Genomic DNA, 27,263 nt, shown 5'->3' with positions numbered 1-27,263 from the left:
TACTTGAATAGAAGATTGTTTTTTAAAAAGATCTGCAGCAGCTGTCATAATGGTGTATTCTTAGACATAAAGTAATTAAGTGGCTAGTTTTTAGATAGGTTGAATGGGAATTAGAGGGATAGTTTTCTTAAATGTCTTCTGGAAATTATGTTTGTTTAGATATCAAGTAAATGGTTGCATATTACACCTTTTCAGGATGTACACCTTATGTGAAGTTGGGTAGTGCATATTTATTAAATCTCTACGATGTGCCCAACACAGGATCACTCCATTTTGCAATCAACCAAGTTTTACTATTTCTCTCACTTCCTCCTATTCAGAGAAGCTACTTTTCTTGACTATGGAGATAGGTGAGTTTCAGGCTGTTTACTGAGGTAAGCTACAATTTTACCTCCTAAACTATTTCACCTTTCTTTTACTCTTTTCAACAGGCATTTTGAAGATATTTTCTATTTACCAATAATAGATCAGAATTTCTTTAAGGCCTTTTCATACTTCATTTTCAGGCTTGTTAACTATTTGCACCACTGCTGAATTATACACTCTTATATTTGTTTAGCAATTTGACTGTGGTGTATTTTGTTACCAGTTGAGAATCTCAATAGATTATCCATGTCTTGGCGTAGGAAGACTCCCCACCCAGCTCCCCACCTGGCACCCAACCCCATCTCAGTTTCTATAAGAAAGATGAGATTAAATGGATAGTTATAAAAGTATTTTTTAAAAATTAATTGACTTTGTTTTTTTAGAGCAGTTTTAGGTTTACAGAAAAACTGAATAGAAAGTACAGAGTTCCATATACCCCCTAACTGCCCCCACCTCTATTTCTCCTATTATTAACATCTTGCTTTAGTGTGATAAATTTGTTACAATTGAAGAGCCTGTATTGTTAAGTTATTATTAGCTAAAGTCCATAGTTTACATTCAGGTTTACTCTTTGCATTGTGTAGTCTTTGGGTTTTGACAAATGTATAATGGCATGTATTCACGGTTAGGATATTATACAAAGTAGCTCACTGCCCTAAACATTTCCTGTGCTCCACCTATTTATCCCTGGTTCCCTCCCTCTAAGTCTCTGAAAACTAGTATTCTTTTTCTGTCTTCATAGTTTTGCCTTTTCCAGAATGTTACATAGTTAGAATCATATAGCATGTAGCCTTTTCAGGTTGGCTTCATTCACTTAGTAATATGCACTTAAGGTTCTTTATGTCTTTTCATAGCCTGATAACTCATTTGTTTTTAGTGCTGAGTAATATTCCATTGTCTAGACATACCAAGTTTATTTATCCATTCACCTACTGAAGTATATCTTGGTTGCTTCCAACTTTTGACCATTATGTATAAAGCTGCTATAAACATTTGGGTGCAGGTTTTTGTGTAGATATAAGTTTTCAACTCATTTGGATAAATACCAAGGAGTACAGTTACTGAGTCATATGGCAAGAGCATGTTTAGTTTTGTAAGCAACTACCAAACTGTCTTCCAAAGTGGCCATGCTATTTTGCATTCCCATCAGCAATGAATGAGCATGCCTTTTGCTCTATATCCTTGTCAGCATTTGGTGTTGTCAGTGTTTTGGATTTTAGCCATTCTAATAGGTGTGTAGCAGTGTCTCATTTTTTTTTTTTTTTTTTTTTTCCCAAAGATGACTGGTAAGGGGATCTTAACTCTTGACTTGGTGTTGTCAGCACCACACTCTCCCAAGTGAGCTAACCAGCCATCCCTATATAGGGATCCGAACCTGTGGCCTTGGTGTCATCAGCACCACACTCTCCCAAGTGAGCCACTGGCCAGCCCAAGTGTCTCATTGTTTTAATTTGCAACCTCTAATGACATATGATGTTGAGAATCTTTTCATGTGCTTATTTGCCATCTACATATCTTCTTTAGTGAGGTGTCTGTTCATGTCTTCTGCTCATTTTTAAATTGGGTTGTCTGTTTTCTTATTTTGAGTTTTAAGATTACTTTTGTATATTTTGGATACCAGTCCTTTACCAGATATTTGTTTTGAAAATATTTTCTCCCAGACTGTGGCTTGCTTTTTTCTTTTCTTAGAAAAGTCTTTCACAGAGCAAAAGTTTTTAGTTTTAATTGAGTACAATTTTCCAAATTAAAAAACAATTAATTAGGGCCAGCCCGTGGCTCACTCAGTAGAGTGCGGTGCTGATAACACCAAGGCCACGGGTTCGGATCCCATATAGGGATGGCCGGTTGGCTCACTGGCTGAGCGTGGTGCTGACAACACCAAGTTGAGGGTTAAGATCCCCTTACCGGTCATCTTTAAAAAAAAAAAAAAAAAAATTAAATATGCTTAGTATTCTATGTGAAAATCAAACCCAAGGTCATCTAGATTTTCTCCTATGCTATCTTCCAGGAGTTTTATAGTTTTGAAATTTATATTTAAGTCAATGATCTATTTCGAGTTAATTTTTGTAAAGGGTGTAAGGTCTGTGTCTAGATTGACTTTTTTTTTGCATCTGGATGTCCATTTGTTACAGCACCATTTGGTGAAAAGACTGTTCTTTCTCCATTGCTGTCCTTTGCTCCATCGTCAATGATCAGTTGAGTGTATTTGTGTGAGTCAATTGCTGGGCTTTCTATTCTGTTTCATTGATCTCTTTGTCTTTTCTTTTACCAATACCGTACAATCTTGATTACTGTAGCTTTATAGTAAATCTTTTTTTTTTTTTTTTAAAGATGACCAGTAAGGGGATCTTAACCCTTGGCTTGGTGTTGTCAACACCACGCTCAGCCAGTGAGCCAACCGGCCATCCCTATATAGGATCCGAACCCGTGGCCTTGGTGTTATCAGCACCGCACTCTACCGAGTGAGCCACGGGCCGGCCTTATAGTAAATCTTGAAGTAGGATAATGTCAATCTTCCAACTTCGTTCTTCTTCAATACTGCATTGGCTGTGCTGTGTCTTTTGCCTTTCCATATCAACTTTGGAATCAATTTGTTGATGTCCACAAGATAACTGGATAGGATTTTGATTGAGATTGTGTTGAATTTGTAGATCAAGTTAGGAACAATTGACATCTTGAAAATATTGAGTCTTAGCCATATACACAAGCATGTTTCTCCATTTATTTAGGTCTTAATTTTGATTTTTTTCATCAGAGTTCTATAATTTTTCTCATATACATCATACATATTTTATTAGATTTATACCTAGATATTTCTCCTTTTTTTTTTTTTTTGGTGCTAACGAAAATGATACTGTGTTTTAAATTTCCAGTTCCAATTTTTCATTGCTGGTATATAAGAAAACAATTGACTTTTTATATTGACTTTATATTCTGCAGCTTTGCTATAAATGTTTATTTTAGTTCTGAAGTTTCTTTGTTGATTCTTTGGGATTTTTTTCCATAGACAATTACGTCATCTGTGAACAAAGTTTTATTTCTTCCTTCCTAATCTGTATACCTTTTACTTCCTTTTGTTGTCTTGTCTTAGCTTGGACTTCCAGTATGATGTTGATTAGGAGTGGCGAGAGCGTACACCCTGACATTGTTCCTGATTTTAGCGGGAAAACATTTAGTTTCTCTCCATGAAGTATGATAATCACAATTGATTATCCTATTCAGTAGTAAAAAAAGTGTAAAGTACTGCTCATATCAGATCATAGGAGGACTCCATCCTCCTCCCCTCCATTCATGTACTTTGGCTCAGCTTCTATGAGAAAAAGGGGATTATGTGGATGATTATAAAAGTGTTTTATAATTTGGGCAGTTTTTCATATAATACCTTATATTTAGTAACTGTGTACATTACTTAGTTCCTGTACTCTCTTGTGAACTTCTGTAGGGCAAAGACTATATACCTCAGTATATTAGTCCAACTCTAGTAGTGTCCAATATGGACTACAGTACACATTATTGTTTGTTAAATGAAAAAATTCTGGGCTCTTACTGTAAACCCCCTTCTTTTTAGAATAGGAAGATAGCCAATAATGTCAGTCATCAAATCAATTAATCAATTTGTCAAGTATTTGGTTATTAGCTGCAAGGTATTATGTTGGCTACAAAGAAACACATGATACTAATACCTCCTCTCTGGAAACTTATCTATATAAGAACCATTCATTTCAAATCCTGTGTTCTATTTTTACTGATATGCATTTGCCAAAAACTCATATTCCTGTGTCCCTTCCTAAACATTCTAATTGAAATGCCCATTCGTGGACTTCTTTCATAGTCTCTAAAAAAAGTTTAGAATTTTGATGGAGGAACTAACATTTATTGAATGTACAGTAGGTGCTGGACACTGTGCTGGGTTCTTTAAATGAGTGATCTCATTTATCTTCAAAACAGTTGTGCAAGGTAAGTATTATTATTCCTAATTTACAGATGGAAAAACTGATAATGTGAGGATATCAGTAACTCATATTAGCTGTGTGACTTAGTGTGATAGGTATATGATTTCATAGCCTAAGCTCTTTATATCACAAACTACAGAAAAGTTACCATACAAAGTGGTATATGATGAATGCCGTGTGTAGAGTGCAGAGATGTGCTTGGTGAATGAAGAGAAGAGAGCTTTGACATCGGGCTAGGGTGTTCACAAAATATGGAAAATTTGACCTTGTCTGATGGACAGGAAGAATAAGAGGAGACATCAGGGAGATCAGCTAATGTGGAGAAGACTAAGGGCCAAAAACAGTGAGTATTTTGTGATTGACAATATAAAAATTTCTACTGTAGTAGTAAAATGCAATAGAACAAATTTTGTCTTGCTCACCTTTGTCATCTGGGTTAGCACAATCAGTACTACAGTAATTGAGAGAGCAAAAGCCTGGGGAGAAGTGGGAGATCAAAGGAATTGTGAGAAAAGGATGTTCCTAAAATCAAGTATATTTTATTTATCCTCCCCCATATCCCATTTAGTTGAGTATCTCACAAATACCCATTAATATGCTAAAAGCTATGGAGTTACAAAAGGTTATAGGAGGTGTTGCTTTCGGTGAACGTAGTGTGTACTTTGGAAGACAACAGTAAAGTAAAATGACTAGAAACCACTTAGTGTTAAGTGCCAAATAATGTAGTATACATTATAAATACTGTGGGATCCTTTTCCTTAAATGGTGTTCTTCAGGGTTCTGTCCTCTCTCCTATTCTCATGACTTCAGTTTCTAAATACTTTCTCATCTCTAGTTCAGGTCTCCCTTCTAAGTTATAGGTTTGTCTGTATGCCTTTTGGACATCTTCATTTAGATAACACCACAGTTCTTTCAACTTCACTTTTCTAAAACTTCCCCAAGTTCTTTTTATTTTTTAAATTTAAATTTTAATATTAATTAATAAAATTTATTTTTATGTTTACCCGTTTATTTATATTAAAGGATATAATGAAGGACATAGATGAACAGCCACATGAAGAGCTGCATAGGGCAAGGCATGTGGGAAGGGGCGCGAAACTTCATGCCACCCTGTAGGCACCTTCCTATGTTTGGCAATTAGGAAGTTCCCCCAATCCATTCTTTTGAATTCAGTGAATGGTACCGCTGTCCCCCATTACCCAAGCCAGAAACTGGGAATCGTTCTTGCTTTTATTTCTCTTGTTTCTTCACCACATGTTCCGTTGACAGTTTTCTAATTGTCTTTCAGATCCATCCACTTCTTTTTATTACCTCTGCTAACATCCTAATTTAGACTGTAGTCACCTCTCACTTAAATGACTGCAAAGGCCTTTTAACTAGTTTCCTGGTACCATCTTCACACCTCTGCACTATTCACAAAAACACAGATTGCTTAAAATACTTACCTTTGTTTCTTGGGATGAAGTTCAGTTTCCTTAACATGGCTTACTTGTTCTGCTTCATTTGGCCCTGCCTGCTGCTGCTTCAGCTTTAACTTGCTTTCCGCTACTCTTTTTTTTTTTTCTTTTGTCTTTTTTCCGTGTCCGGCAACGGATCGCAACCCTCAGTGTCGCGCCCGTACCGGACCGGGACTGGCCACGGGATCGCAACCCTCGGTGTTGCACCCGCACCTCGCTCAGCCAGTGAGCGGGAACCGGTCTGTATGTGGGATCCGAACCCTCGGCGGGAGCGCCGCACTCCCAAGTGGTGCACTGTAACAGCGCGCCACCGGGCCGGCCCGCTTTCCGCTACTCTTAACCAGACTTACTGAACTTCAAATCTCTTGCCTCTGAACCTTGAGACATGCTATTCCCTTTACTCAGAAGGGGAATATGCATTTATTTTATTTTATTTTTTAAAGTTTGTTTATTAATATTTTTTTACATTCTAAGATGCTGTTGCAGAGAAGGAAATAGGGTGTGAGAAAGAGGAAGGAGGGAGTGTGGTTGAGGTGCATGGCACCCCCCTCGTTCTTGCAGCAGAGACCAGGTGGCTTCCTGTGGCGGCTCAGTGGGTGGTTGTGGATGCTGGAGTCATGGCTGAGGCCCTCAGCCCTCCTTGCTCCCTGGCTTGGGAGCCCAGGGGGCTTCCAGTCCTTCTAGGTTTTATAGGTGTTCTTTGGTGATGTGAGACCTTTACTAGTTAATATCAAACTTTGTCTTTGGTCTGCGGGTACTTTGTTTTTTCTTTCTGCGCTGTGTTGGATTATTTGCTCTTCCCACCCTTTAACTTGGTACCAGAACTAATTTGTTGTCCTTTGCTTACTTCTAAAATGGGGGAACTTCCTGTGGGGACCAGCACTTGAGTCCTGTAGTTGAGCTAAATTGCTGCTTTGCTGCTGATTCCCTGAGGAAGGCTTTTTGTGCAGCTCAGGTTTTAATCGTAGACCTTGTATGTACTTCTGGGTCTTGTGAGGTCTGGTACACCTGGGTTGTGTGGACACTCTGGTCTGGGCCTGAGTCTTTTCAGCAAACTGCACCCCAGCAGATCTGTATTCCTGACCAGTCTCCACTAAGCAGTCCTGCACTGATTAAGGGGCAGATCAGCTGTCCATGCTGGGCCCCAGTGTTCCCCCGGTGGGTCCGTCTCCCCCACTCATTGCACTCCAACACTTCCCATGGGATGGACCATGTGCTGGTCCCTTGGGATGACTCACTGGCATCTGAGTGGCTCCTTTTTTCAGTTGTTGTGGCTCCTAAGTCCTGTGTGAGTGTACGGGAACCCTGTTAGTGGTCTTGCTGATCTGAGGGCCACCAAGACCCTCTTTTCCCCTTCTTCCTTCTAGCAACTTCATATAAAGGACACAGCTGCGGCTTTTGCCAGCTCTTGCTCTGTGTGCTCACCAGCTACGGTGTTGAAGTGGCCGGTGCTTCAAATGGTGGGAGTGATCCTTTCTTTCTCTCATCATGGCTTCTCCTGCCTTTATGAGCTCCATTGATCTCTCCTCCTCTTCTCCTGAGCTCTAGAAGCCCCAGCTTGGCTGTTGTTGCTTTTTAATAGTTGTAAATTGGTTGATTTGTGGGAGAGAATGATGCTGGGGACTGTCTATTCCACCATCTTTTTTTTTTTTTTTTAAAAGATGACTGGTAAGGGGATCTTAACCCTTGACTTGGTGTTGTCAGCACCATGCTCTCCCAAGTGAGCCAACTGGCCATCCCTATATAGGGATCCGAACTGTTCACCTTGGTGTTATCAGCACCACACTCTCCCAAGTGAGCCATGGGCCAGCCCTTATTCCACCGTTGTTGGGAAAATATAGGAAAATGGTCAGGGCCCCTCAGATGTTCAGAATCTTGCCGAGAATTTGCTGTGAATAGGTTGTGTGTGGGTGGAGTTGGTGTGCATGCCCAGTGCTGTGAGTTGGCTGGCATTTTACTGCCTTGGGCAGCTGCTGTGCGTGTGGCCATGCTTTCCAATCTGCGCTTCCAAGGACCTGTTTGCCAGTTAACCTAGCTCAATAGACCTGCGTGTGAGGAGTCTGATTGTTGTTTTGCCCCCCCCCAGATTTGTCACCCCACTTACCCTAGGCAACGGAGCAGCAAAGGATTACTCAAAGCCCATCTCTTCTGAGCAGTGAGAAGCCCCAAAGTGGTTAACTTCCCTGGAACCCTCAAGCGAGAGGCATCCCTTTCTTGGGAAATTAACCCCGAATTGGGGTTCTCTTCCTGCATTTATTTTTCAGACCAGTAAGTTACAAGAAGAGAACATAGGTGGGGTTATAGTTTAACAATATAGGCTGGTAACTTTCTTTTTTTTTTTTGTCCTTTTGAGACCGGCTGCACCGCGCTCAGCCAGTGAGCACACTGGCCATCCCTATATAGGATCCGAACCCACGGTGGGAGCGCTGCCGTGCTCCCAGTGCCGCACTCTCCTGAGTGCGCCACGGCTCGGCCCAAGGCTGGTAACTTTCAGTGAAACAAGTCAGGTGACATTCCCTTAGACAATTAAGTGATCCACCAACAAAAGCTTGATCTTAGCAAACATTCCTTCTCCCTCCAGCAATTTTCCAGTATCTTCACATATCAATTAGTAACCTGTCTGTCCTTGAGCCAGCAACCTTGCTGTGCCACAAATCTTTATCTTACAACAGAGACTTTATAGCCTGAGGAAAATTTCCTGTCCTCTGCAAGGTCAATATTTGAAACTGCAAGCCTTTGGAAAACCAGGCCCTGTGAGGTACATTTGCTTTATGAATATTCCACATCTGGTAACCCAGCCTGGTGTGTGAGGGGTCTGGTGACCCAGCCTGGCATGTGAAGGGTTTGTGACCCAGAATGTGAATGGGCTTGAGGGGTCTGTGAGCTCCAGACCCAGTCCTAGCCTGACAGTTGGCGTCATGAACAGGATTGGCCTAGCTCTACAACCATCTTGACTGGAAGCCCAGGAAGCTCTTGTCAGTCCCACACTGGCTCCCTTCTCTTGGCAAAGTCACTGTAGGCTATTCAGAAGGAGAATATGAAGAATTGAAAATAATTGCTGTAGTGATTAAAGCATAGACTCTGGAGCCAGGCTAGGATCTACAACTTCACTAGCTTTGTGATGTAGAGCAAGTTATTTACCTTGTCTGTTTTCAGAAATTGATTACTATACAATTAGTTAACATTCATTATAGAAAAATCAGAAGGTAAGCATAAAAAAGAAAATAAAATTGTCTCCATTGTTAATATTTTAGTGCATGCATAATACATTTCTTTTCTTATAGATGAATACTACATGGTTTTGTAATGTGCCTTTTAAAATGTTAGGAATAATGCAGCATAATATACGTAACATAATTCTTAATAGCTGCTGGCTGACATTTTGATTTGACTTTATGATTTATGTGCCATGTTGGTTAAGTTGCAAGTAAAGTCTTCTAAAGAACTTCCCTTGTTTTCTTTCAAGTATATTTCATTGATTGTGGATTCTAACATTTCAAATGGTTTGTGTTCTAGCAAGGATACTTAGTACATTCAGAAAGAGACTCTCATGTCAGTAGTTAAGATCAGCTAGGAAGAACATGCAAAAACTACATTTTATCAGAAGAAGTTTCCTCAGGGGCCGGCCTGGTGGCGCACTGCTACAGTGCACCGCTTGGGAGCGCGGCAGCTCTCCCGCCGAGGGTTCGGATCCCACATACAGACCGGCCGCTCACTGGCTGAGCGAGGTGCGGGCGCGACACTGAGGGTTGCGATCCGTTGCCGGTCACGAAAAAAGACAAAAAGGGAAAAAAAAAAAAAAAAGAGAAGTTTCCTCAGTGGCCTAGGTTTGGCAGAACCTTCAATGGTATGGTGAAAAATTTACATTTAAAATTTTAAAGTGTTGGCTTTGATATCTTGAGTACTAATTTTCTTTTTTGGGTGTTTGTTTTTCATTGATACTTATGTTTGAGATGATTTCATGAAGACTGAAATTTAAAAGTATACCTAAGGGAGCAGGTTGTTGATCCATTTTTATCTGATCTGATGATCTAGTTCTATCTGATCTGACGGTGCTAGATTTGAGAATGACAAAGTATTTATATTTTTCTCCTTCCCTCCAGAAGGAGGTAGTTGCTTTCTGGTGAATTTTTAGAGATGATTACATTTTCATTGAAAATATTGGTATTTGATTATCACTGTCATTTAAATTTTGTTTTTCAGAATATATGTTTTTTAATCTTTGCAGTATATATTTTTAAAAGAATGTTATCCAGATTTTCTTATTATTGTGAAATATTTTTTAAGTTGATCAAGACTAATAAACAAGTTTATTTCAATGCAACATGTTTAGTACCTACTATTTGCAAGGTAATTGTTAGTTCCTATAGAATATACAGAAATGAGTAAGTCACCTTCCTCATTTGGGGATGGGTAAGGAGCATAAGTCAATTCCAAGTAATGACAATAAAATAAGAGTATGGTAAGGTCCTTGAGTTTTGAACAAAGTGTTTGCCCTACTAATGATGCTCTTGCAAAACGTCATCAAATGTCAAATCTGATGAGCTCTTTTCCATTCTTTCGTATTTGACCTTGCTTCTGCATTTAATGCTTTTGCCCACTTACCCTTTAATACTTGTTTCTTTCCTTCTGTATACTACTTTATTGTTTTTCTCTTTAACTCTTTTTTTTTTTCCTTTTTGTCTTTTTTCATGACCGGTAATGGGATCACAACCCTCGGTGTCGGAATGCTTTTGCCCACTTACCCTTTAATACTTGTTTCTTTCCTTCTGTATACTACTTTATTGTTTTTCTCTTTAACTCTTTTTTTTTTTTCCTTTTTGTCTTTTTTCGTGACCGGTAATGGGATCACAACCCTCGGTGTCGTGCCCGCACCACGCTCAACCAGTGAGTGGACTGGTCTCTATATGGGATCCAAACCCTCAGTGGGAGGGCCGCCGTGCTCCCAAGCACCGCACTCTACCGAGTGCGCCACCGGGCCGGCCCTCTCTTTAACTCTTTAACTACTGCTTATTAGTTACTTCCCTCCTCAATTTTTTATGTTAAGAAAAGTTTTGTAAAACCAGAGAAGTTAAACTTTACAACACTGAACACCCATATACCCTCTGCCTACATTTAGCCATTGTTATCATTCTATATTTCTATATTATCTCTCTTTCTGTGTATATATATGAATGTTTTTTGTTCTTGAACCAGTTGAAACTAAGTTGCAGATGTCATGACATGTCACCCCCAAGTACTTGAACCTACATCTCTTAAGAATAAAGAAATTCTCCTGCATAATTGTACCATTTTGGTTATTTAAGACAGTTAATGAAAATTTAAAATTAATCACAATATCATAATAATATTATGTAATATCTAGTCCAGATTTAAATTCTCCCAGTGTCCTATAAATTTTTATAGCAATTTTTATTTGAACCACAATCCAGTCAATATTTTCATGTGTAGTGTTTAGTAATTATACTAGTCCCCCCTTATCCATGGGGGATATGTTTCAAGACCTCAGTGGATGTCTGAAACTTCAACTGGTACTAAACCCTATATATACCATGTTTTTTCCTATACATATGTATCTATAATAAAGTTTATAAATTAGGTACAATAAGAGATTAACAACAATAACTCATAATAAAATAGAACAATTAAAAGTGTCAGCATTACTACTCTTGTGCTTTGGTGCCATTATTAAGTTAAATAAGGGTTACTTGACCCACAAGCACTGCAATACCAGAACAGTGGTTCTGGTAACCCAGGTGGCTACTGAGTGACTGTGGAGCGGGTAGTGATATAGTATGGATATGCTAGATAAAGGGATTAATCATATCCTAGGTGGGATAGCATGAGATTTCATCATGCTATTCAGAACAGCATGTAATTTAAAACTCATAAATTGTTTATTTCTGGTATTTTCACTTAATATTTTTGGACCACCATTAACCATGGGTAACTGAAAGTATAGAAAGCAAAACTGTGCATGGGGGTGCTACTGTATATGTTTTGAGTCTCTTTTAATTAATCTAGGCTATTCTACACCCCACCTTTTTTATAACTCCCTTTTCTTTTTAAAGGGGCCACACCAATTTTCTTAGAGTATTTCACATTCAGATTTGCCTATTAGCAAGGACTTTTAATTGTACCCCCTTCTGCAGCTTCTTGAAGGGTGGTGTTTACTAGAGGTCTTTCCAACCCCTGTGGCATGGGTGCTATGAATGGGTTATGAGTTCTATTATTAATCCTCTAATAGGTCCTGTTATTAATCTTCTAAGTTCTTTGGCAACTAGTGGGGTTTGGGGTAGTGGGAGCTGAGCCCATGGGTCCCTTCACTTTTGCCCATGAATACTCTTATCTGTTTACCCTGGTTTTCAGGGTACAACAAATAATATTATGTGGGTACCATTATGTGAAAGATTCAGGAGGACTGGTCACCATCTTCAGCCCTTTCCTTCTATATTCTTTCCCTTTGTGGTTACCTACATTTACTTATGTGGTTTTAACAGTCACCTGTATAGTAATGTTCTCTTTTCTAAACTCCACTTCTGTTATTTCCTTTTGTTCATATTCTCCTGGCTATCCAGGAGCTACTTCAAAATCAGCATGTCCAAAATGAATTTATTTTCTATTTGCCAGCTGGCTTGTTGTCAGTATTCTTTTATTTTTTCAAATAATCTTCATTGCACTGAGACAACACTGCTAGAAACCTCAGTCATCTTCAGCTCTTTCTCTGGCTGTCTGCCACAAAAGTATGTATGTACAGATGTACTCACATTTGCATACACATTTATTCTTCAAATATTTTCGAGTGCCTACAATATGCCTAACTATATTTGGCCACAATAGATAATTCCATCTCTACAATGCTTCTTGAATCTGTTCCTTTCATTCTTTCTACATTTACTCTAATTTTGGCCCTTATCAGCCCTCCCCAAACTTCTACAATGGTTTCCCTACCTCTGGCTTTAAATCCTCTGATTCATCCTGTACACTATCTGTTTATTGGAACTACCTGTTTGATCATTTGTTTCTCTTGCTGGAAAACCTCTGATGACTTCCCATTGTACGGGAGAAGTGCCAACTTCTCGACATAACATACAAAACTATGCTGTCTGTTTTCTTTGCTCTTTTCATGTGTTACTTCATCTCTTTTGTTCTAGCCATACTTGTCTTCTGCTAATTTCTTAAATATAGCATAGATTTTAATCTTCAGACTTTGTCCATACATTTCTGGTGTCCATAAATCCCTGTCCTCTCTTCTTTGCGTGATGAAATGCTGCTACTCGTCTCTCAAGGTCCACTTGGATGTTCTTTGAAAATTGTTTATCTGATAACCCTCCCTATCTACCCTGCCTACTAGAACCAAACCCTTCTTTCGATTCTTAATCTGATATACTTTGCATGTACATCTGTTATAGCACTTATCAGATTGTATCTCTTCCTTGTGTGTCTCCCTGTGTTAAGATTCACAAGGGAAGGGATTGGCTTGTTCTTCCTCCTGTTCCTAGAGCCCAGCACAGTGCTTGGCACAAACCATGTGCTTAGTAAAATATTTTTAAAATAAATGTCTGGCATCACTTGTTATATTACCTTCTGTAGCAAGTAATCTGACTTGAGATTCAAGAATTCTCAAAGTAAGAATGTTTTATGTAAAAAATTTGGTTTACACTAAATATCTGCAGGTACATTTGTTTTATTAAGTTCATTTCTAAGCAATAAGAATTTGCCATTTTTTAGAAACAAACGTTAAATATTGATGGTATTTAGTAATGTAATTTACCAATGCAAGTTTGAATTTGAGATTTTGGAAGTGCATTGATAGTTCAGATAGTTGTTGACTAAAAAGTAAGAAGTTTGGGGAAATATTATTAACATATCCTAATTAGTAAGATTTGAAGTGTTAATGAACCACTGATGAAATATATTAATATGGAGATTCAATTTAGTGAATTGTTGTTTTTCATTAAAATGAATTAAAACTCTCCAGTAAGGATACAGTCTTATATAAATGTCAACTGAATAAGAACACCTTAAAGAATAAAATTATACAATTAACTGATGAATGAAAGAATTATTCTAATGTTTTGAGACTTTTTTTGGCCAAACCAGTAGAAATTTTTTAACTTTTATAATTTTAGAGCCTTTAAAATGGTAAATGTTTATCTGAATTGGAATTCTGAATGAAGGAAATAGTATAAAATGAAGGTAATTTTTTAGAGAAAAAGATATATATATTAGTGAGTCAGTATTTAAGGGTCTGAATAAAGGCAGTCTTTCTAAGGAATGAAAGCAAAAATATAATCAAACTGTTGTCTTATTTCCATTTTGTCAGGGAATCCTGGACCTGAATAAAGAATATTACTATGTTTTGATGATGTTTAGTGACTGAGTAGCTGAAATATTTGGTAAATGAAGGCATAAGGAGGGTGCTAGTATTATTTGACATTATAAGGTGTATTAGTCCATTTCTGTTGCTTATAACAAAATATGAGGAACTGGGTATTTTATAAAGTGAAGTTTATTGCTTACAGTTTTGAAGGCTACAAAAGTCCACAGTGCAGGTAACACATCTTGGTGGTGGTGACAGTGATGCAGGGTATCACCTTGCAAAAATGGCAGAGTAGAGAGAGCAATAGAGAGAGAGACTCTCTTCTCTCTTCTTTTAGAGCCCTCAGAACCATGCCCCTGACCACCATTTTTAATCCATTCACTAGGGCATGGTCGTACAATCTAATTACCTTTTCAAAGCTCCACCTTTCAATTACTATAATAGGGTTTCCTACCCTCTTAACAGTCATGGGAGGGGGGGCCCAGTTTCTAAAACATAAAACTTGGGGGATACAATTCAAGCTTCAGTGAGTTATGAGGGGACATAATTTAATCCACTACATAAGGGGAATACAAAATAATAACAATACCTTAGTAGATTTTAAGTATTTCTTTTAAATTTCTTTTAAATATTTCTTTTAACATTCAGAATTTTTTTTTTTAAAGATGACCAGTAAGGGGATCTTAACCCTTGGCTTGGTGTTGTCAGCACCACGCTCTCCCAAGTGAGCTAACTGGCCATCCCTATATAGGGATCCGAACCTGTGGCCTTGGTGTTATCAGCACCACACTCTCCCAAGTGAGCCATGGGCTGGCCCTATTATTCAGAATTCTTTTAAAAGACACTATTGTTCAAACTAAAGAATTTTCTGATATTAAGTGTTTTGGCATTGAACTGTTTATGAATGAAATGGTAAGATGTCTGGGATTTATTTTAAAATAATCAACAAAAGCCAAGGCAGTGGAAATAAGATTGGTCATGCATTGATAACTGTGTGATGGCTACATAGAGTATCACTGTCATTTATTCATTTTTGAAAAACTTTATGATTAAAAATTTGAAAATGTTATGGTATTATACAATAAAAGTGTTTCCAAAGAAGAAATTATTACTACTAAGCTGGCTGAATATTGGGCTCATGATAATGAATAATTCAGAATGATACCAATATAAAACTAAATGATCTTTTTTGGTTTTTGTTATTCCAAATTTTTATTCTATGCAGTTTTCTTTTTATTTTTCTGTGTGATATGGAAGCCTCCTAAACCAGATCATCACATAATAAGGGAAAGGGATACAGCATTTGTTTATTTCAGCATTCTTGTTGAAGAAAAAAATTGTTGGCAAGACTCAGGTGTAATATAGTTTGAAAAATGTATTGATGGTAACACCTAGTTATAAAAATTCATAATACTGCACCCTCTTGGATTCCTTATTTCTGATTATTTCATTATTTGAATTCTAGTTGTAAGGTTTGGAAAAACAAAAGACAGATTCATATAATTGATTGTCTTCTGAAGGATGTGAGAGAAGTGTCTTCAGAAATGGTTCTTTTGGGCCGAGCCCATGGCACACTTGGGAGAGTGGCAGCGCTCCCGCCGCAGGTTCGGATCCTATATAGGGATGACTGGTGCGCTCACGGCGTTCACTGGCTGAGTGCGGTGCGGCCGGTCTCAAAAAGGACCAAAAAAAAAAAAAAGAAATGGTTCTTTTACCTTTTTTCCCCTCTCCTTTTTTCTTTCTCTCTCCTTGCAGAAAGTTCTTTCTTGGGCATCCAAGAGCCATCTTCTTATCTGTGTGCTATTTCCTTCAACACGACATTATCACATCTATAGGCTCAAACCTTTCAATCTGAAACTCAACTATGGTAGGTCCTTAGTATATATCTTTAGTACATCTCCTTTATGAACTTCTCAGATATTTTCATTTGGGGTTGGAGTTTCTACGTAAGAATCATTTATGAGCAGAGGAACCCGCTGAGACCTGATCTGAATCTTGTTCTCAGTGATATCCTTTCCATCAACCAAGCTCAAAACTTCAGAATCATCTTTGATTCATCCCTCTTAATCTTCCTTATTTAGTTGGTTCTGCCAATCCTCCTTTAAAATGACTGTCACAGGTGTTTCTTCTTTTCTCCAATCTTACTGTTATCCCTGTGTTATGAAGAATGTTGGATTTGGAATGGGAAGATCTGGTCTCAGCTCTGCCTGTGGCTGCAGGACTAGTTGCTTCATCTTTAAAGTGAGGAGATTGCACAGTGTTAAATAAAATTCATTGGAGGCTATTGGTTTTGACTAGGCTCCTGCAGTAAGCCTAACAGACAAACTAATGTGGAGTTTAACTATAGTAGCTGATCTTTAGTTAATTGCAGGAGGCTCTGTAACCAGTTAACCAATAAAACTGTTACCAATTAAGCTGTTTCTACACTGCACTTCCATTTCCTATAAATGCTGTCAGATATGTTGTTGGTTGGAGTTCTCTGAACCTGCTCTGGTTCAGAGGGCTGCCCAATTCACAAATCATTTTTTTTGGTTTGCTTTGCTCTGTTGTTTTGTTTTTCTTTGCTCAAATAAACTTGTCCATTTGAAAACAGGATTGTCTCAAGTCCCTTTCAGAGCCAACATTCTATTCTCCTAATCCAGGTTCTCACCTTCTCTCACTTACATTGTAGTAATCTTCTAATTGTTTTTCATCCTTTAATCTCAGTCCTTTCTAATAAGGCTAATCTTCATATGTAATTTTCATTGCTTGTAGAATAAAATCTTATGTTTCTAGTACCCCGTTTAGGTAATATCATCATTTCTCTGGTTATTGGTGCTATCATGTACACAATCAGATTGTTTCCACAATTAGTGGAAACTTCATTTTCAGAGTCATCCTCTTCACATACAGAATTAAACCGGTTACTAAATTCTGTCAGTTCTGACTCAGAAATGTCTTTTGAATCCATTATTCTCCTTTGCCACTATTCTGTTCTAATCTAGTCTTTCATTTTCTCTTATCTGGACATTTGAAGTGACCTACCAAATATTTGCTCTGCCACCAGTTTTTCTTCGTAGTTACCATAGTTAGCTTTCTGAGTAAAGATCTGCTAATGTACCTTCTCTGTTCTAAAAACCATTGTCTCCACACTGTTTACATATGAAGTACAAGCTTCTTTGTAGGACTCACATGGTTCCTTCCCTTTCATTACATTTCTAATCTCATCTATTGCTTCTTGTTATCATGCACTCAGTTCTACAGCTGTACTACTAGCTGTTTCTTGAATATGCCTCTGTTACTTTTCTCATGTCATACTTCTGCCTGGAATCCTCTTACCCCTCATCCTTTTTCTGCCTGGGGAACTCTTCCCTTAATGGCATGATTTATGGAGTTATCTTCCTTAAAACTCTGAAAGAATTAGTTGCATTCTCTCTGTGTCTACTGTGCAGGTGGGGAGCATGTCAGAGTTACTTGTTTATATTTTCTTCTCACCCAGAATCTCTTTCCAGGTGGATTGTGAACTCCATGATATCTAGGGAAGTCAGTTTCTAATTTTGTTCATCCTCAGAGTTTGGCACAGGGTTGGGATGCATAATATGAACTCAGTAGTTTTTTGTTAATTGATATAAAATAATAAGGCTCCTCTGTTATTAGACAAAAAAAGGATTTTAATCCTATTAGTTTGAAGACTGCAATAATTTTCCCTCAGTCTTCCTTGCGCTTGAATTCTCTCATCTTTTCTTAAAAAATTCTTCTAAATTTTTTGTCTTCTTTATGTACTTGGGACCAAAGATGGCCGAGGGCTGGGCTGGACACCTGGTAGTATTATTGATAGGAGCCAAAGAGCCTGGACCAGTCTAATTATGACTATAACAATTGGGGTTTTGGCCAAACCATAAATAATTATACCTGTGCATATAGGCTACAGAATGGCACTTTACTTTCCTGCAGTTGACGAGGGGCCGGTCACCAAGTTAACACATACCATAAATAGGAGAAATGTTTTCATATTAAAAAAATTCTGTATAGCATATAGACATGTTTGTATTACAAGTATATGTATTTATTTAGTAAACTTTATTTTCAATAGGCATTTGCTCTTATACTGTCTAATATACACTAAAATGTAGAAAGCAGTTTCCTTGAGGGGTTTGGAATTGCTATGTCTGTCTTTATGTTATTTAGAAATAAAAGTAATTTAGAAATGAAAGAGTTTTAGATAAGAACTAAGCTGCTTGTAAAAGCCAGGCTATCACAGAAGTATTGGCCAGGCCAGGTTCACCTGCTTTTCAGCCTTGTCATGTAAAGGAACAAATTGTACTTTTATGATACTTAATAGTACATGCTACTGAAACATCTAACCTGTGGGGTATGAATTGCCACTACCACTTGGAGGAACTCCTGGAGAAGGGCACTCACATGGCATGAGACCAATAAAGCTTCCCTGAGCCATTGAAGTATTTCTGGACATTGTGGTAAAGGGAACATCTTTAACCTTCATCCTGAGGTATTGGCATCTGCCCAAAGATTGGCACTGACATAGTACAGTGCCAGGGAGTCCCATATATTCTCTGGGACCTTGTCACTTCTTCATGTGGTGACCCTCAAAGGTACCACATCATCACCTACCATCTGATGGTTAGTATACAAAAGAGAAATGGTAATGATATATGTACTTCCTTTCATTCTCAATTTAAAGCTGCAATAAATCTTAAAATTGCATATTTTTGAGTATTTTATTAATTTAACAGATAGAAGTTATATTTAAACTTATTAAGTGAGTAATTACTGGGTTTGTTCCTTGTTCCTATCCATATAATTGAGAGTAAAAGGCCTGTGCTTCAGTCTATTCTGTTCAGGCTTTCAAATTCCTCTGACAGCCTGGATGTGAAATTCAAAAGCCATTAATGTGATGTGTTAATTTTGCACTTTTTGACTTACTGCAAAAATCTTATAGTTTCCATAGCAACAATAACCTATCCAGATTGTATAAGATTCTTTACAGTATTAAAAATAAAACTATGCAATTACATGAGCTTCTGGAGCACTTCATTTACGGGAACTGGGGATTGAAATATTTTTGCTGGAAAAAAATTATGGTCACTTTGAAAATACTAAAGATTGTTTTAGTAAATGAATATTTTCAGAGTATTGAGTTATTTTTGCTTTTTTTTCTTCCTCCCCATTCTAATTTAAAAGGCAATATAATATTAGTAGTAAAGTTATTTAACATAGTTTCCTACATCTTAACTGTTTTTAATTTTTGTATTATCTTCAACATATGCATAGATGTATTTTTCATATAGTATAATTTGTGTATTTCCTCAGTAGCATATGATAAATGTTTTCCATGTTTCTAATGACCTTTATGGCCATTATTTTAATAATTGTATCACAGTCCATCCTGTTGACATATCTGGTATATTTTCTGTTTATCAAAATGCTGCTTAATTTCTTCCTGAATGCCATGTATTGGAGGAAAAATTGATATAATTTTCAAAATGATTGTGGTAGAAAGTAACCATAACTCAGTTATTGTTCAAAATATAGATGATTGTGAAAATCTTCAAATGGCACATAAAATGATGTTTGAAAATGCACATTATGAATAACCTTTAAACTGCTTTATCTAGTGAATAAGCTGTTACTAGCATTCTGTGCTAATAAACACAGAATGGGGAAAATGAGGAAGAGCTATGTAGGACAGATGTGGTACTACCTTGGCACTGTCATTTGACAAAACTATCATGACATGGTGATTCTTTGCCGAGACTCTAATATCATCAAAGACAAAACTTGGAGGGTATGGATTATGCCCCTGTTATCAGAACAACCCACAATGTGAACCACAGTTATGGCATTCAGCTGTGGCCTTTGTGTGGCCGGTTCTGGTGTTAGTACCGTCATGACATGGTGATTCTTTGCCGAGACTCTAATATCATCAAAGACAAAACTTGGAGGGTATGGATTATGCCCCTGTTATCAGAACAACCCACAGTGTGAACCACAGTTATGGCATTCAGCTGTGGCCTTTGTGTGGCCGGTTCTGGTGTTAGTACCCTGAGGATACTTACTGTGTTGCACTAGCCACTCATCTGTTAACATTATTATTGTTACATGATGTATCACCATTATTGAACTGCTGTCTTCTCTTGGTTGAGCACTCTGGAAACTATTGGGATACCCCAGAATTCCTAATTCTGTGTTCATTGTTTGGAAAATCCACTGTAACTGCTGGGTTTCTCCTACAATTCCTGAAAATGAGATGTTGGTAGCTAGAGTTCTGAAGTCTTTTAAAGGGTTTTGGTTAAAGTCTTGGGGCTTTTGAACATCCCCTCTTCTAGGTGAGAACCAGGTATTGCAATGGGTTCTTCCTCTTATAAATGCTTCTTATACTATGAAAGTACTTTAAATGAATATGGGAGTTTATGTCTGTTGGTTATTTTTGTAGTGAGTGTTTATAACAGAATGCTTTTATATACTCCAGATAATTAAGACTAGAGTGAATTATCTTGCAATATGTTAGAGTTTATATTTATACTTGTTTACTCTTTGAAACTAGTACTGTGTTTAGTTTCCTGTTCTGCTTTGATTTTGAGTTTTGTGTTTTGGTTCTGTCTGGTGTTTTCATCGTGACATGAATTTTTTTTTGGTATTTCATATTTTTGTAGCTGAAATATTATCAAAAATAATAAGCAGTGCATGGTATAGTAAGAGTGTTTACATATCACTGAGAAACTAAGTGTATTTCCATTGTTTTTGTAGTTTGAATCTGAAAGTAATAAATATGGAAAAATAAAAAATTTTTTTTTGTTCATGTGCAGAAAAGATGAAAAGGAATATGCATTGAAGCAAATTGAAGGCACAGGAATATCCATGTCGGCTTGTAGAGAGATTGCAGTAAGTGGATATAAATACAGTTATTTATTTTATTATTAATATTGGGCAGTGATTTATTTTTATATAGAAGAGTTTCATTAATGTATACAATGCATGATGATTTTACAGATGTTAATTAGTTTTAGGATATTTTATGTAAGATGAGAAAATCTGCATGAACTTTTTAATTACTTGAAAGTCATCTTTGAACAGTCTCTTAATGATATTTAGGATTTGTAATCTTAGACGTACTGAACTAGATGATCGTTTAATCAATTAAAATTATGACGAAATATAGTTAATTATTTTAATTAATAATGTAATTATGTCTATTATCCTGTACTTTTAGGACTGATAAATGTCTTTATAGAGAAAGGGGCCATACTGTTAAATCTTATTCATTTTAAATACTTTTTCTGAAATATGTAATTTAGTGATAGATTTTACTAGTAGCCAGAAAGATAAGACTATCATAATAATAGGATAATTAATCCTTTAGAGAAAAATAGTTTCCTTTTTTTTGTTTGTTTTTATGTGACACTCTGGTGCATTTAAGAAATGATTGTCCGTAAGAATACTTAACATTTACTGAGTGTTTACCAGGTACGAGGCTTACTAAGTGCTCTCAAGTATTAATTCATTTAATTTTCACAACAATCCTGTGAAATAAGTACTTTTAATATCCCCATTTTACGGATCAGAAAACAGAGGCAAAACCATAATTGTGGCTTATAAGGCTTATATAATCTTATTTTAGTTCTTCCATAAATATTGCTAATTAGGGCTTTATCATGATATCACATCTATTAGGAATTTCTGTCTCTAAATGGTTAAATATTTATTGAAATAATTGTTAAATAATTTATTGTCCACTAGTGATTTCTGTCTCTGATTTAGTAACTATTACATATATTGCCCACAGTTCCATGTTTCTGCTTTACTCACATGGAAACACTCCTGCATCACTTAGTCATAAGAAAAAGTGTAACACCAAGGTCAATCATTATTACACAGTGATCCCCTTACCAGCCAGCTGCCAAACGAACGAAATCCAAACAACATAAAAAGTGTGATGCAAAGAACATATCCAGCAGGAAATCTGTAGACCTGTATGTCTTCTGTCTGCCTTAGTGGCCAAGTTACTGATGAGTCCTAGTTTTCTTATCTATGAAATAAGGGAACCGTAAGGTCCCTTCTAGTCATGAATTCTTTGACTCCAGAATGGAAGCTTATCCCTGGACTCTGCACACTTCGAAAGGCAGGGACCTTGTCTTTTTGTCCCTAGTTCCTAGCATAGTACCTGGCACATAATAAATGCCCCATAAATGTTTTTTGAATAAATAAATGAATGAACAGAACAAAAAAATTCTACTAGATGTCCATGATTCTGAGTTTGCTTTAGAATATAAATTTGTCATTGACAATTTTCAATTTCGTAGCTATCCATTACCAGAATAAGCATTTGAAAAGTGATTTTTAGCTCCTTAAAATTCTTATACATTATATATCAACCAATATAACTGTTTTGCTATGTTAGAGTACCATAATTTAGAATAGCATTTTTCAGCCTTACCTTCCATAAGTTAATTGAGTAAGCAGCTGAAATTTAAGGTATTGATTAACAGGAAATGAAAACCCAACTGTAGATGTCCTTTTTGAAACAGATTTCTATGTACTGAGGAATCTGTGGGTGTGTCTGTTGTTATGTAAATTTGGAGTGTGATGGAGAAGCTTAACTCTTAAAGTCATTCACAGCCTTTATATTTTTATTGAACATTTGCCTTATATAACTTTAGAAAGTGTGCAGAGTTTCTGGATTGAATAACACTTTATCACTATCCTGACTACTTGGCCCTAATGTGATAGGGATTTTGATACAAGTTTCTCCTGGATATTATTACACAGTGGCTATGCACACACATCTTATACATTAAATCCACTAACACGGTTTTATAATTATTGTTTTATGCATTTTGTCCTTTAAAGCATTTAGAAGAAAAGAATTACAAACAAAAATGCATTTATGCTGTCTTTTCTATTTACCTATGTTATTTTATTACCTTTACTGGTGCTCTTTATTTTTTTGTGTGGATTTGAGTTACTGTCAACAGTCCTTTCATTTTTTTTTTTTTTAACGAATATGTAATTATAATTTTGGATGACGGTGTGCCAGAATACATGAGGGATCATGAACAAAGCAATGGTGGGGTGTGGGGAAGGCCCCTCACAGGAGATGGTGCTGAAGCTGAGACGGGGAGGGTGAGAAAATCCCAGCCATGCAAAAATAGGGGTAGGCGACTGCAGCCTGCAGTGGAAACAGCGTGTCAGAACTCCCGGAAGTGCACGGCATGGAGTGGTTGTGGCCATGTGGAGAGGGGAGAGCAGGTGGAGGTGACGAGGACATGGACGTGGATGTGGCCTACCTGGAGCCAGCAGCCCTGGATTAGCAAGACCTCAGAGGCCATGGGGTCAGGGGTCTGCGTTTGATCAAGAGGCAGTGGGTACCAAGAAGGGGTTCTGAAGCAGGGAAATAAAGTTTGCAGCTTCACTGAGAAACAAATAGCCACTCTGTCTAGAGTCCGGGGGATATATGGAGAGGGCACATGCGGCTGTGAGGAGGCCAGCTCCGGCATTTTTGAGTTCAGGCGAGAGTTGGACTGTCGTGGCTGTCATTGTGACAATGGGAAGGGCTTTGAAGTATGTTTCCAAGGGACAAATAACTAGACTTGCTGTGGCTGCGGGCGAGTGAGGAATCAGGGATGGTGACAGCAGCGAGGTCACTGGTGGGGCCATCTACTGAGATGGGGAAGCTTGGGAGATATCAGGTTTGAAGAGAAAATGAGAAACTCAGTTGTGGAGACATTAACTTCGAGATACCTGTGGGACATACAAGGGAATGAGTCTTGCTCAGTGCAGAAGATGAAAGTAAGAACTTACAGGGCTCAGGAAAGCTTTTCCATGTATGCACTCAGCAGACATTTGCATGTGCGAGATGGAAACTGCATTGTGCTCAGTGTGGAGCTCTGCGTTCTGACCTCAGTCTGGTGTAGTTGTTCCTGTGCTTTGAGACAGCCTTGGCCGTACAGCAGAAACATCCGATGCTCCTTCTTGAGAGCAGCATTTGGAGCGGCGGGGTGGAGGCACTTGTGCCCCGCCCTGGGTCTGTGCTGTGTGCTTTCCCGGGGACTGGATGTCCCTCCACAGCTTTGTTCTTGCCTGTCTCTTCCTGCTTGTTACCAGGTCTTTGAGGCAGAGAAGAGTCCTCTTTGTGTTGGGTCTAGACACATGCTTTTTTTTTTTGTCAATATACAATGTGGTTGATTATTATGACCCATCACCGAAACCTCCCTCCCTCCTCCCTTTCCCCCTTCCCACCCAAGAATGTCCTTTCCGTTTGCTTGTTGTAACACCTTCAAAGAAATTGTAGTTGTTATATCTTCTCCCCCCCCCCAGTTTTGTGTGTGTGTGTGTGTGTGTGTGTGTGTGTGTGAGTGAATTTATTTGTGTAATATTCTGGATATTAATCCTTTGTCAGATGTATATAATTCTTAAGATTAGGTATTTTAATTCAATGGAAGAATAGGCTGAAGAGTTAAACAGGAATTTTTTTTTTTTTCCTTTTTGTCTTTTTTACTGACCGGCAACGGGATCGCAACCCTCGGTGTTGCGCCCGCACCGCGCTCAGCCAGTGAGCGGGAACCGGTCTCCACATGGGATCTGAACCCTCGGCGGGAGCGCCACCGGGCCAGCCCAAACAGGTATTTTTTAAAAAGTGGAAACATTAATGGCCATCAAACAAAAAAGATGCTCAATCATATTAATAATCAGCAAAATATTAAATAAAGCCAGAATAATTTATGCTTTTTTTTTTAAACCCACCATATTGCTAACAACACCAAATATTGCAGTGATATAGAGTACTGGAGCTGTCATGTAGTGCTAGTAGAATTGTCAATTATTATATTACAGTACTGTGGATAACAATTTGTTTACCTAATAAAGTTAAGATACACATACCCTGTTACTAGCTAACATCACTCCTATATTTAGATGCCGTAGCAGTGCTTCTCAACCACAATTGACCTAATTTCCTCTTTTATAATAATTATTCTTTAGTCTCCTTTACTATCCTAAGAAGAAATTCATAGATGATACAACCTATTGATATGCATACTTTAAAAATCATTATAACTCAGTACTTTATTATAAAGAAAAAATAAAAGGAAAGTAATTTGTAGTGAAATAACATATTTAAATATACAAAAATCAAGCCTCTTAACTATAGTATTTAAATACTAATCAAGTCATAGACGCATACCTAATTGTGGAGTATGTAATTGAGTTAAAGCTCAGTGTGCTGTTTTGGGTAGTGTTGACTTGCCATTGTTTTTTTGTGTTGTGATAAATCTACATTGTGGTATATGTGAGCTGATTAATTTGTGGACTTCATAATTCAACTGAACATTCTGGAAATAAGTTCTAATTGTGCCCCAAATTCTTACCTTGAATTCAAAGCACAAGTGTGAAGCTTATTACTATGCTGCTATTTTTATCCCATCATTCAATTTTTCATTTCACTTCTTTTTCTCTTATTGCTTATCCTCTTTGTTGTTTCTCTTTTCATTTCTTCCTTGTGTCTTATTTATTTTCTGCATTTTCCCCCCTCCATTTGCTAAGAGTAGGTCTGTTTCGTGACTGTAGCTGTTTGTGATTCCACAAAGACTGTTTGTACCTGTTTATCTGTTTTTCTTCTTATGTGGGACTGTCTTCCTATCTGTTTTGCTCTGCATGATATGTAGGTTCATACTGAGAATCTTCCCAAAAGGCATAGAGAAATTATTTATTAAGTAAATGATTGCTCAATTAAGTTATTAATTAATAATTTTGAAAGCTTTAGTTTTCCTCTGAAATAAATTAATAATCCAGAGTGGATTTTACAGAGTTGAGATTTCAATTTTGGGGGTTTTGGGGGTCTTATATTAGCATTTTAAGAATATTTTTGGTATAGATGCATTCTGCCTTCATAAAATTTAGCTCAGAGATTGTGTCTGGTATATTCAGTCTTGAATCCTTGGAATCTGTGTAGTACAGTACTTGGAATAAAGTGGGCTCTTAATTAATTGTTGAATAAATGCAACAGTTTATTTGAAATTATTATTTTAACAGTATTTAATAACATTATAAGGCTGTGATGTTTGTTCTGATAAAGTTTTTTTAGTATTAGAAGATCTTAAACTTTCTGCTTAGGCACATTCGTATTTCAAATATAAAATTAAATTTTGTGGACTATTTGTTTTTATTATATACATAAATGAATTGTTAAATAACAGCTGGTACTAATCTAGGAGAAATTATTAAAATCTTTTGAGTTTACTTAGTAGTGTTTCTTTGTTAATTACCTTTCAGAGCTATCATTTCTTCCCTACATCCTGACTGTCTACATGTTATGGGATAGGTAATTATGTGTTACACTTCTTTTCATTGTGTAATGGATATGAAGAAAAGAATTACATGAATACTCAAGCACTATGTATGCATTGAGGCCTGGATGGACTGCACTTCAGTAATTTCTCCATTAGGACGAGCAAAACTGAATGTGGCAGCCTCCTCCAAAGTTAGCCTCTCTCTTTTATTGTAAAGACAAGGAAGTTTTACAAGAAAATTCAGTTGATTTAACAATTACAAAGACACAAGGCTATCGTCAGAATTATGGCTAACAAATGGAAAGCTAGTAGCATCACTGAAATAAGTAAAGTGACATTTCTTAATGCAATTTGCAAAAGGTTAAGTCTATCCACCAACAAAAGCTTGATCTTAGCAAACACTGTTTTTCCCTACAGCAATTTCCCAGTATCTTTACATATCAATCAGTACCTTGTCTGTCCTTGAGCCAGCAACCTTGCTATGTTACTATTCTTTATCTTACAACAGAGACTTTAGCCTGGGGAAAGTTTCCTGTCGTTTGCAAGGTTAACATTTGTATACAAAGGTATACAAAGGTATACAAAGCTTATACAAGGTTAACATTTGTATACAAAGGTATACAAAGGTATACAAAGCTTATACAAGGTTAACATTTGTATACAAAGGTATACAAAGCTATACAAAGCTTTGTTTAGCTTATACAAAGTCTAAGCTAAACCTGAGACTACAGGGCTTTGGAGGCCCTGTGAAATACTTTTGCTTTATAAACGTAAGTATACTCTTCAATTATGGGCTTATTTGTGCCCATAATTAGGTTCGTGAAATCAAACAGGTAAGTAATAAAGCTGAGTTGAACCTGTTCTATAAGTATGATTTTGT

General features: G+C 37.2%; 1 protein-coding gene across 1 annotated transcript in view; it reads left to right on the top strand.

Moving 5' to 3' along the window:
• The window catches only part of LOC103605511 (cyclin-dependent kinase 19-like), a gene marked incomplete at its 3' end in the record, with an annotated part of 114,150 nt that overhangs the window by 29,987 nt on the left and 56,900 nt on the right, over positions 1-27,263 (top strand). The window contains exon 2 of the mRNA XM_008590115.1: positions 20,906-20,981. Within this exon, the coding sequence (XP_008588337.1) occupies positions 20,906-20,981 (76 nt within the window). The remainder of the gene's footprint in view (positions 1-20,905; positions 20,982-27,263) is intronic.

This window comes from Galeopterus variegatus, unplaced genomic scaffold (assembly GCF_000696425.1).
Source record: "Galeopterus variegatus unplaced genomic scaffold, G_variegatus-3.0.2 Scaffold5856, whole genome shotgun sequence".
NCBI lineage: Eukaryota > Metazoa > Chordata > Mammalia > Dermoptera > Cynocephalidae > Galeopterus > Galeopterus variegatus.
This window is presented reverse-complemented; position numbering and strand designations above follow the sequence as displayed.